This window comes from Beta vulgaris, chromosome 3, assembly GCF_026745355.1.
Source record: "Beta vulgaris subsp. vulgaris cultivar EL10 chromosome 3, EL10.2, whole genome shotgun sequence".
NCBI lineage: Eukaryota > Viridiplantae > Streptophyta > Magnoliopsida > Caryophyllales > Amaranthaceae > Beta > Beta vulgaris.
Window position 1 is genome coordinate 50,955,700 of NC_079204.1, and position 12,445 is coordinate 50,968,144.

The 12,445-nt window shown below is 33.0% G+C and overlaps 2 protein-coding genes across 3 annotated transcripts in view; one reads left to right on the forward strand and one right to left on the reverse strand.

Annotated features, from left to right (window-relative positions):
• Nucleotides 1–2,333: 2,333 nt before the first annotated feature.
• LOC104889364 (meiotic recombination protein SPO11-2) lies at nucleotides 2,334–5,653 on the reverse strand. Its single transcript, XM_010674562.4, has 11 exons — nucleotides 5,401–5,653; nucleotides 5,243–5,326; nucleotides 4,987–5,116; nucleotides 4,573–4,710; nucleotides 4,008–4,096; nucleotides 3,383–3,511; nucleotides 3,199–3,293; nucleotides 3,042–3,104; nucleotides 2,886–2,962; nucleotides 2,673–2,800; nucleotides 2,334–2,543 (listed from the first exon to the last, which is right to left on the reverse strand). The coding sequence occupies exons 1-11, from the start codon at nucleotides 5,638–5,640 to the stop codon at nucleotides 2,409–2,411; spliced, it is 1,308 nt and encodes a 435-aa protein (XP_010672864.2). The 5' UTR covers nucleotides 5,641–5,653; the 3' UTR covers nucleotides 2,334–2,408.
• A 4,503-nt stretch (nucleotides 5,654–10,156) lies between these two features.
• The window catches only part of LOC104889365 (ABC transporter A family member 1), a 34,487-nt gene continuing 32,198 nt past the window's right edge, over nucleotides 10,157–12,445 (forward strand). Inside the window, exons 1-2 of one of the 2 annotated variants that reach the window (XM_048641623.2) lie at nucleotides 10,157–10,429; nucleotides 12,018–12,097. In XM_048641623.2, the coding sequence (XP_048497580.1) occupies nucleotides 10,343–10,429; nucleotides 12,018–12,097 (167 nt within the window). In that variant the 5' untranslated portion in view covers nucleotides 10,157–10,342. The remainder of the gene's footprint in view (nucleotides 10,430–12,017; nucleotides 12,098–12,445) is intronic. The other variant, XM_010674563.4, reaches the window with a different exon arrangement.

The following is a 12,445-nucleotide window of genomic DNA, read 5'->3' on the forward strand; positions in this document are numbered from 1 at the left end:
TCTCTTTTCCCCTTTTATTTCATTCACTTGATCATAGTGACATTTTGCTAGATTTTTAGTCATTTTTGACCGAATTTCTAATACATTTGCTTTCACCTTGTTTTGCCATGTTCTTGATATAGGTGAAACTACTAAGATGGCTACGATTTGTAAAGTTGGAAAATGTAGCAATAAAAACAAAGCACACATTGAGAAATGGTGCGCTTGCACCATTCTCCATGTCCGCTTGCACAAAGGAGCACATTGCATAATAGAATCTTGAACAGAGAACTTCAAATGGACATAAATTTCAAACCACAAATTGGATGAAGGTAATTCCAGTTGGAGGTGAAAGCTCGTTTCGATATCTTTTCAATGACTGGTCATAAGCTTGATTTGGATATAAAACGAAGAAGTTATGCTCGTTTTAAGTTGAACTGTCCAAGTTTAAGGCAGAAGGGTGAGGTGCGCCCGCACCTGATTTTGGTGCGCCCGCACCTCTGCTTGGTGCGCCCGCACCCTTCGTTTCCGAAAAGAAAAAAATCAAGCCTTCATTAAAAACGATAGTTTTGTTTTTTAGTTTGGACTTATGCTTTATTCTAGTTTTTAGAGAATATTTTTAGGGTTTATACTAGAGAGAAAACACTTGAGTTTTGATTGAGAATTGAGATCATTAATCATAGTTTGTGATTCTGTTAACATTGAAGGTACTTTTCATTGAATTTAATTTGAATTTTCAGTTTTTATTTCATTCTCTTAGCGTTTGTTCTTACTTTTAATTTATTTTAGATCTTTATTCTCATATTCTTATAATTGTGATTTATATTAGTTTAATTATCTTTTAATCATGTTTAGCCTTAGATTAGTTATAGATTTTATGTTTAATTGCTTAGAATCCATGATTAGTGAGTAGTTTCATATTTAGGGTTAAGGTGAAAGTATGAGTTAGGATTTTAAATGTTTTGTTGATGAGATTGTGATGTTCCAAAGAAAGTTATGCATTGATCTTGGTGTTTTGAAACCTTATGATAGATATTGATCACATTTATACTTTGGTATTTTGAATTCAAGTATTCTTAAATCGAATTTTGAACTCTTTTATCATCCCCAAGAATCAACTTAATTTCTATGCCAAGATATTGGGTAGAAATTAAGGAGATCCTTTATTAGGGGTTTTGCGAATTTATTGAATCTCTTAATCAATTAATTAAAGACCATTCGAGAAATGATTTAGTTGATTGATTAAGTGATTATTCTTGAGGACCATTCGAGAGAGGACTCGAGTATTTTAGAGGGAAACTAAACCTTGCATGATCATCTCCATTTCTTCACAATCGCATCAACAACAATCATTGTTCGTTCTTATTCATACTAGTAACCTTAACACTAGTGTTTTCCTATTTGATATTTAAACTCTTGTTATTTGCTAGTTCTAGTTTTTAGCTAGTCATAATTGTTACCAAACCATTTCAAACCCCCAAATACCATTCAATTAGGTAGTCTGGACTTGATAGACTTTAATTAATCTCATTTTCCCTATGGATCGACCCTTGACTTGCCCTTACTATTTTCTTAGTAATTGCATGTTAGAATTTAAAAATATTGTTTGGAAAGTGGTTTTTTGGTGTCTTAACGACACACTAAAAACCTCTTATCAGTTACTGAGTATCAGTTTATGATGTTTTGTTTTATGTTTTAGGTATTGAAGAGCAGTTGCAATATGACTATTATAATAAGATATGTAGAGGAGACTATGTATGATTTTAGAAGGGGTTTAAAATATTTCGTATGATGGAGAAACAACTATTATCTTATGATGAGCAACTGTATAGTTGAATTACTATTTTAAGCTATATTTTATTTGTGGGCCATCATAATCCACAGGCTTAAGCTATGATTCCGTTACCAATTAAAGTTATGTATTTTTGGAGCTTTACAGCTACACATAACAAATGTTTGCCATTGTCTACCCTTGACACATAACTTACCCGAGAGAATAAGAAATACTATCCAATTATGCCTGAACTTTCTTTCTATAATGTTCAACCACATTGGAAGTAGGGTGCGTTCTTTTCACCTTATTGGACCTGAACTTATCTGAACTGAATTTATTGGACCTGAACTGAACTTATTAGACCTGATTGGATCTGATTCAACTTATTAGACCTTTATTGCACCTGATTAGACCTGATTGGCTGATTGAAACTTATTGCCCTGATTGGACCTGATTGAAACTTATCTGAACTTATTGGACCTAAAACTTAATTTATTAAGGTGAAGAGAACGCACCCGTTATTGCAGCATGTAATGTTTTGATTTGTCACATTGGTTGGTTTCCTCTAAGAAGGTGCAAGTAGTCAATACCCAAACTCGCTATTAGCCTATTATTACCAGGCTTCTTGATAAGGTATGTGCCAAATGTTCATCTACTATATGTAGCTGGCCTGGACTATCTTTTTGGCCAAGTATTTTCCTAAGAAATCATATCCATGACAATAAAGAGCTTCGATATCTGCTCTTTGGCCACTGTGAACCATTTGCGATAACTCGTCCTGGTAATCATCCTGCAGTAGACAAAATCGTGCTCAGTTTGAGCTCCACATGCTTCGACAACAAGAAAAAACCACTTTCGGTGTAAAATTATGTCTAGGTACATTCTATTATTCTAGTGCTGAAAAACAGTAATCAGCTACCGGAAGTATATCCAAAGATGCAAGGCTTTTAGCAATCTGCTTGTCCTTTGGCTTCAATGGTGTCATAGATTCTTCAGGTATCAGCTGGAGATCATCTCCTCTCACTCCTAGCCATCTCACATTACAAGCTGAAACACAGGATTGTGATAGGAGTCAGACCACTACACAAGAAAGAATCGTTCATATGCTTGTACAAGTACTAGCTGCAAGTACCATATTTGTACGCCTCGAGTCCCATCCCAATGCTTCCATACTTGAAGGTACACAAAATGCCTAATCCAGCAGGATTCCTTCACAGGTGGGCACTTGAAAGATTACCATATGAACATAACAAGGATGTAGTAGCAAGAGATCAGAGATAATGTATACCAATCAACCAGGGCCAGAATGGGCAAGTTAGGGAAAGCTTTCGTAATCCTGTGAAGGAGAAACCTGTGCCAAAAGACCAGTGAGGAAGTTCAGAAGTTCATCAGTGTGTCTTGCCTATAAGCTGCAAAAATGGCAACTGTACAGCTTAGGAACATACCTTGTAGCTAAATCTGGGTACCCTTTTGCTGTAATAAGAATGCTTGGGACTTGGTTGAAGAAACAATCTTCAACCAATCGTTGGAATATGGCATGCTGAACATTCCAAAGCAATTGTTGAGAAATGAAACTGCCTATCATCTGGTGGCCAGATTAGCCACTTTAACCCATAGAGGTGAAAATACCTTCTCTATGACAATTATGTAACGTGCATCTGATTTCATAATGAGGGATTCTAGCATGCTCAGATCACCTGAGATAGGATGTCCTGAAGACCCGCAAATTGAACAGTCTACTATCTCTTTATTTGGCTCCTGATCCAGATGGCACCGTATATGATACATGCAACACATGAGCAAGTTCATTAATATTCCACACATAATCTACAGAATGACCAGTGATACTCTTATAGCACAAATAAGTTATAGAGAGAGGCAGTAACCTCTTCGAAGCTCTATAAGCTTCTGTTCAAATGTTTAACTAATAAAACAGTTGGTGCTTTATCGTCTTTGTATAGGGTCATTTGGTAAAAGAAGATACCCCACAACTCAGGCATCTCTAGCAAGGTATTGCACTATTATTAGATCTAAAATTCCAAATTGTTAACTAAGTCAGTGGGACTCTTCAACATTCACTGTGACCAGTATCTGTACAGACACTTAGATTCTTCATATTAGATAAGTTCCTTGATGTCATACCATCGTATCCAAAACTGAACCAAATTATATCCTCAAGTTTGAGTAATATATGCACAACAAGTCAACTAGAATTTAGCGAGGAAATAGAAAGAGAGAGAGAGGAGTATGGTACCTGCAGCAGTATCCGGCCAGCAATAAGCCCTCTTGTAGAAGCCATGATCCCAAGGCTAAACCGGCTACAATGAAGCAATGCAACCACATCTGCAACAATATAGCAAACATCAACCTACTGAGTTAGAAACTAATTAGCTCAACTTTTGCTAGAGAAAAAGGAGCTTTGCAATTATTAATTTTGAGAAGCCTAAGATTTCAACCTTTTAGAGATGGAAGTGATTTTGAGCTTTGCAATCATTCAAATTACAAGTGATTTTGATGAACATTAAGACCAAAAGAAGAAGTGAAATTTAGCCAATATTTATATATGTTTTATATTTAGTTGAATTTGCATCGTTCCCGTAAAGTGGCATTTCACAATTCATAATGTATTGATATTACAATATGACCAGTAACATTAATGTTCAGAACGTCTCGAACCAAAAAAATTGGCTACAAAACTACTTTTGAGTTTGCAATTTCTTGGATGTCTCCGAAAAAAAGGCCGTTGAACATAAAGTGCTACTAGAAGTGATAAAGAGAACATGTAAACCAATAAACCAAAGTGATAGGGTAAAATTGACCTTGAACAGTCTTATTGACCTGTGTTTGTGAGCTAAAGTATTCAGATGAAGTACATAGCAGCTTATAGTAAAGTTCTCGTTGAGTAACTCTCTTTTCCTCCACAAGTATCTGGTAACACATTTCCATCACCTTCCACACTGTATAATTTTCACATCAAATCATCAAATAGTGGACAAAAAGAGAATATTATCATTGAAATTCAATGAAACACATAGAAGGCAACAAAATCTTCACAATAAACCATCAAAAAATGGACACAAATAGAGAAATTCTCATTAACATTAACTCAAACGCTTAGAAGGCAACAAAAATTTCACAATAAACCATCAAAAAGCGGACAGAAATAGAGAAATTCTCATCGACATTAAAACAAACACTTAGAAGGCAACATAATTCTTCAGGTTTTAACAAACCTCTAATAAAGGCTTTCGCCGCATTCTCTCGCATCAGAGATCGCTTAGAAAAGGAGTGAGAGAGAAAAATGTGTGAACTATCACTCATCAAACCTCTATAAACATTCACATTCTTCGAATTTCGACTTGTCTGCTCATTCAATCGAAAAATTCAAGGTTTTCGTAGTTAAATTCATCAAAATAACAAAAAAAAAAAACAACAGCGATAACATGATTTTGAAATTGACAGAGTGAGAAGATAAAAATTAAATCAAACCAGAGGAAGATCGGTGATTTCTGGATTCGGAGAGTTCAAGATCTTCAAAAAATTCAAGACTGCTACCTCCATTCTAGCACGCACCTGCTCGAGATTCAGCCATTATTTGTTAGGATTTTGGAGAGAGAAAAATATCGACACAGAAAGAGATAGAATACTTGAGAAGGAGAGAGGATGTCGGCATAGCAAAGTTGTTGATGGGAGAAGAGTAGTGATGATTGGAAGAACTCCCACATTTTTGCTTTGCGAATTGCAAATGATCTTCTGCCTTCCGGTAATGGTTCTTGTTTAACAGTTTTTGGCGCCAAGGTTTGTATTCTAAATTCTATTAGGTAGTATCTCCTTTTTTTTTTTTTTTGACAGGAAAAAAAATTAAGGGATATTCCATTTGGTACCATTAAATTTTTGGCTTTTTCATTTGGTACCACTGTTATTTTAAAATTCCACATGATACCACTCTAATTCAATATTAATCTTTATCATACCATTTTTTTAAGTAAAATGTTAGTTAATGGTTGAACAAGAATACGATTTTGTTTGTGTTTGCATGTTTCTATTTGCATTTGCAAAAATTTAATATATTAAGATTTTAGGGTGTCTTTTTAACCCTTAAAGCTCTATTTTTCAATCAAAATTTTCATAAAAATAATCATAATATTCTAAGTATTTTTATTGTCAAATATGACCTCAACTTTGACCTTAACGACTAAAACGATTACTAAAACCTTAACGCAAATTTAAACATGTACATCGAAGTAAAACTCTAGCCTATTCTAACTTAAATCAACACTTTACTTAGTTGAATGCTACAATAGAGAATAAAATCAAATTATAGTGGTACCATGTAGAATATCTGAAAAATAGTGGTACCAAATAGAAAAGCCAAAAATATAATGGTACCAAATGGAATATCCCAAAAATTACACTCTTATTGGGTGTAAGTAAAAATTATTAAAAATTGATATTTGAAATATTTGTATTGAGATGAATCTAACAAGATTTCACTTGACTATATGTTTTCTTATATAACAATGCAAGATCGTTTAACTAAGTTGGTTGATGATGTACCACTTTATGTGTTCGGGAGCTCACTAATAGTATTGTCCTCTTTGGCTTTATCTCGCAAGGATTTGCTTTGGTACAAAATCGAAGTTCTAAGATCTTGACTATCCCATATCGGAAGTTGAAGATAATGAAGTCATCTTTATATAGAGAATATTTCCAAGACTAGTTTCTCCAAATGAGCAAAATGAACAAATGAACATATGAGCAAACACTTTTATTACAAAATGAGCAAAACGAGCAAATGAGTAAATGAGCAAAATTTCCATATGAGTAAATTTGGTGTCAAATGAGCACATGAAGTTCTAATTTATTACAAAAATACCCCGGGGTGTACCAGGAGTGAATTCCTTTATATATAGGTGGATACCTCAACCTAGCAGAGACCTTTTGTATAGAATTTCAGTTCATTGTGGCATCAAATTTAGAATTGTAAAACCATGACATCTTGCTACTACATAAAGCAAAAAAAATACCACCCGGGACAATGCCCAAGCCCAAATACTAATTTACATCATATTTGATGATTATTATATTGATTTGAAATTTTATTTTGCTATATTTCAATACATTAACTTGAATAAAGCTTATACCACGACAAGTAAGTTGATAAAAAACTAATAAATAGGTTAGAACTTATAAATTGTACTATAATTATTTTTACTAGAGCCACATGGCCCATATGTAATTGACGGGAGTCAATTTTAGCCAAATGATTCATGTCTCTGCTTCTAAAGTAAAACGGCTCCCGATTTGGGGTACGATCAATTCACCAGGAAGATCACCTATACATATCAATAAAGTTATCTTCTATTGTAGCAAGTAAATTGTTAACAAGACTTATAGCTATATTGTATTTTCTTATAATGAGCTAGTAAAATACAATCTTACCCAAATAATTGTAAGAGAACGTATTGTGTCGGACTCGTCCGACACAACACTCTCATCGGACGAGCAACGCAACGCAACGCGCGCGACTTATTAAAGACCGAAAAAATAAAAAAAAAAAACAAAAAAAACACTTTCATCCCCTTCATCCGCTTCATCCGCTATTGTTCAAGAACAAAAACATATCCAACACTTCCACTTTCTCACTACAAATCTAGTTCCACTACTGAAATCTAGTTCGTTACAAATTGAACAAGAATGTCAGCCGAAGATTCGAATTCACAAATCGCAAGTTCGTTACAAATTGATCTGAGCAATGAGAATACTCACAGAGATCTCACATTACAAATTGAACTAAACAATGAAAACCGTAACACAGATATCACATCAGAAAAAAAAAGAAAGAAATTACATGAAGAATCAGCTGGAATACAAGACAAAGTAACAGGTCTATGTCTAAATTTAATTTTCAATTGCATTTACTCATTTTCAGTTATAATTTGATTGTATCAGTTAGTATGCATAAAATTACCTTTTACATTGCAACAAAAGTCTATTTTTCACTCATTAACTTCTTTTTCAGTTAGACTTAATTAGTTTTCAGTTAGACTTATTAGTTTCAGTTAGAGTACTTTAGTTTTCAGTTAATATAGTTTTCAGTTAGACTTAATTAGTTTTCAGTTGGACTTATTACCTCTTCAGTTAAACTTATTTACGCTTCAGTTAGACTTATTTACTCTTCCGTTAGACTTATTTACTCTTCAGTTAGACTGATTCAGATAGACTTATTAAGTGTTCAGTTAGAGTAATTTAGTTTTCAGTTAGACTTATTTACTCTTCAGTTAGACTGATTCAGTTAGACTTATTAAGTGTTCAGTTAGAGTAATTTAGTTTTCAGTTAGACTTATTAACTCTTCAGTTAGACTTATTTACACTTCAATTAGACTATTCAGTTAGACTGATTCAGTTAGACTAATTTAGTTTTCAGTTAGACTTATTTAGTTTTCAGTTAGACTTATTAACTCTTCAGTTAGACTTATTTCTTTTCAGTTAGCCTTATTTGCTCTTCAGTTAGACTGATTCATAGACTGATTCATTTAGACTAATTTAGTTTTCAGTTAGACTTATTTAGTTTTCAGTTAGACTTTTTAACTCTTCAGTTAGACTTATTTAGTTTTCAGTTAGACTTATTTGCTCTTCAGTTAGACATATTCAGTTAGACTGATTCAGTTTTCAGTTAGACTTATTTAGTTATACTGAGGCCTAGCCCCCCTTTGAGCCTAACCAAGCTTCGTCGTTGAATAATATTAATATATTGGGAATGAAAAATGGATCACACGGCTAATCGCTAACCTTACTATTAGACTCCACAATCCTGTTTACCGAGACAAAGTGAGTCATTTTATCTTACTTATATTCTCAATCCTTTGTTACATGTCCCTATACTGTAATAATTTATAGAGTTGTTGAAATCTATGTGATTGATGCCAATTTAGTATCCATCATATAGATTAGTACTCATATTGGCCATAAAATTGTCATGTCGCTTTTGTTCCCTTATTTTTATTGTTATACAAATAACGATTATATGTCAATTATGATTGGTTTTCCTCATATTCTCATCACAGACAATCCTCATATATGTGTGTGTTTTCTATCTTTATTAGTTATGAATTATTTTATGTTCTTTTGTATGAATTATTAAGCTATATGTTCTTTTAGAGAGGCAGGATCACATGAGAATGCTCCTTACATGAGAAATGAGAATAAATCTCAACCACACGATTGGTTTAGAGTTACAACACTTATTCATTAGAGTTATATCCCTCTAAAAAATTTTGAATTCAAAAAAAAAAATTATTTTTTAAAATTTTTTTTTTCAAATATTTTGTTTTTGGAGTTACATCACTTTTTCATTAGAGTTACATCACTTATTCATAAGAGTTATAGCATGTAAAATTCATTCTCATTTCTCATATAAGTATGCATTCTCATATGAACTCACTTATATATATATATATATATATATATATATATATATATATATATATATATATATATATATATATATATATATATATATATATAATATATATATATATATTATATATATATATATATATATATAAGAACATGTCGAGAATTATCTAATACACAGAAAATAAAATTTCTACCTTTAAATGTAAAGAGCTTGTCTCAACCACTAATACTGTGCAATCATACTGACACTATTAGGGAGCATTTCAATCTTTCCACAAATTGGAGGGAATAAATTAGAATTATAAGATCACAGTTTTGGTATCACATGAGTGCTAATTAAACCTTGATATTACCAATCCAAGACTTTAAAGAACTAGTACCATAAAAACACCTTTTGATACTGATAGGGTAAATTTATAAAGTATTCTCCTCATATGCTTATGATTTATTTTATATAAATATTAACTTAGTACATACTGATTCATTTATAACCCCTTATATATTGATTAATGAAAATCACTCAAGTTGAGGAGCTTCACACAATCTAACTGCCACTAAAGGTACTAATTTAACTATCTTTTGTACTAATTTAAGTAAACTTAGTTACAAATCCAAAATTGGTTATCTTTAAAGTTAAGAAAAGCTACTCATTGATAAAAATATTCATTTTATATCGCCAAACCAATTTAAACACGTTAATTTATACGTATGTAAACACTTATTAATTCCTAACCCCAAATTTCCAACTACACTATATAAAGCTATCAATCTAATGAAAAAAACAAAAATCATCATTTGTCTATTCATTGTTAGAGTCCATTTACGGTGATTTCCTAGGAATTTCTCAAATAGTAGCAATGAAATTGAAAAGTGACGTTAATACTTATATGAAGAGTGCAATGCAAAAATATTCTTGTTAAGCTTATCTAAAACGACAATATTATAAACAACAGAAAAAACAGGATTCTTTTTCTAAAAATTCACAAGGAAGCTTCCGTTGTACAAACGTCCAACCCCAACACTTGTCTGCGGTTTTACTCTTTTCAACTCCTCCCGCTTGCCACCTTTTCTCTGCTTTCTTTTATACTCAAATTCTCTCTCCTACTACCATGCTTTTTCCGGCGAATTATCGCAAATTCTAGGGTTTTTCTCTCTCCTTTTCCCGCGAAAATGGCGGAGTCGAAGCGCCAGTTGAAGGCGATGCTTCGCAAAAACTGTCTCCTTAAAATTCGACATCCTTACGTTACTTTTGCTGAGGTTTTGATTCTTCCCTTTCTATTTTCAAATTAAAATTTCTTTGTTTATGTTATTCGAATTCAGTGTAAGTTCTCTTCTTTTCGTTTAATTGTTTTTTTGCTGTTCTGTTAGTTGAGTGTTTTTGTTTTTGAGTGTATGAGAAGTTTGATCATTTTCATTTTTTTTTTTTTTTTTTTTTGCATTTTTAGATATATAGTATTTTCATTTTTGCGTGAATTTGTGGTTAGAAGGTTGAGTGTTGGTGTCTTTGATTCATTTTAGAGTGATCGTACTTCATAGCAGGGGAATGAATGAAGTTATATTCATTCTCTATTTCAATTTTGGCGGCTGAATTGTTTTTAGTTTCGGAATTAGGAGGTGATGATCTTTGATCGATAATTGATTGTTGCTATGGCCTACGGAGGAAGGTAAGTTTAGGGTGTGTTCTCGTCATCTACGATGGAGGGCTTAGATTGATGCATATTGCATTACAATATGTTACCTCAATTAGAGAAGAATTAATGAAGTTGTTGATTATACTCCCTCTGTTTCTTTTAAGTTCTTCTTGGTTTCTCCATGAGTGTTTTGGAAAGTTCTTCTATCATGTCTACACAACAAAAGAAAGAGAGAACTACCAAAAAATATGAGAGAAGTATTAGAAAATAGGAGAGAAGTAGTAATAAGTAAGAGAGAAGTAGTAATAAGTAAGAGAGAAGTTCCAAAAAGTAAGATGGAGAGAGATTGCAAAAAGTGGCCATGTCGATGAATAAGGCATGGAGGCACTAGAGTACTTAAACAAAGCACCTGGACTGGACCAGGTTGAGCGGAAAACTCAATTTTTCTTTGGAGCACAATCGAATTTTGATACTATTAGTTATGTGACACACTAGCAACCTTATTCTGATCCTGGCTAAATTGAGAGCTTTATTGGTTGTTTGGGTGTTCAGTTGTTCACTGTCCAGAGTCGTATAATTGTAAGTTCTACCTACGTAGTTGGTATTTAGGTAGGGGTTTTTATATTTCCATTATAATAAGAGTGGAGATACCCCTATACAGTTGTCATGTTGTTTTTTGATTTTATCTTTGAGGGGTTTTCCATAGCTTTGCCTGGTCTCTTAATTAATCCTTATTAACCTCGATTGTCTTTACTGTGCATTTGAGGCTTTTTTCTCCATTCCAATTGTCTGAAATCTTCCATGCATGACCTTTTCCCTCTTTTCTTGGTCATTATGGTAGACCCCATAGTCTTGAAAGAGATAGAAACAAAGTATTTAGTGGGACTTTAGAATAAAAATATGACTTAATTCTTGATTATTTTTCCCGTAACTTTGAGGCTAGAACAAGATATACATTCTTGTTAAATGTAGTTATGCAGTGGTTGGTACATGAAGATGGGTTATTTGAAGGGCCTACCTTGATCATCATGTTGTTGCTTCCTTGGAGGGAACTATTGCGACATTTTATGTACCGCTTGTATATTTGGGGAATGTGCCAAATTGTGATGATAGCTTTTTCTGCAGTAAAATACTAGCTAGGGACTTCGGTAGTCATATATTATGCATTGTTCATTTGCAAGCTATTAATCGTTTACATTTTCCTTTTCATGTAGATATTTCTTCCTACAATTGTGATGCTGATGTTGATGGCTGTTCGAACTCAAGTTGACACGCGCGTTCACCCTGCCCAACCGTATTTTTTCCACTTTCCACAACTTATGCTATTTTATCCTGCTTCAGTATTTTTCCTGTAGACTAACATGAGATCATACCTTTTCTATGTGTGTATGTCTTAGACTTTTTTTTTAATAAATAAGCAAAACTCTTGATGAGCTAAAAAGGCTTGCAACTTGATTGAAGTGGAAAACTGGACACTACATCTGTGAATATCATTCTATTTCAAGGTTTGTGCATGGAAATAAATGGAGGCCTTTTTTAAAAGAAAAAAAAAGAACCTTAAAACTAATAAAAAAAAATTTCCTGACATGCTGGCGATCCTCATAATTGAAGACCTCTGTAGGCGCGTACGCCATTATTCTGT

Bases quoted from the DNA above. Each gene is read 5' to 3' on its own strand.
- LOC104889364 (XM_010674562.4), bottom strand. From the start codon at position 5,640: ATGGTACCAAATGGAATATCCCTTAATTTTTTTTCCTGTCAAAAAAAA. The intron at 5,327-5,400 runs GTATTCTATCTC...AATCTCGAGCAG, and splicing joins ACATCCTCTCTCCTTCTCAA to GTGCGTGCTAGAATGGAGGT. The intron at 3,512-4,007 runs GTACCATACTCC...CATCTGGATCAG, and splicing joins CTGGCCGGATACTGCTGCAG to GAGCCAAATAAAGAGATAGT.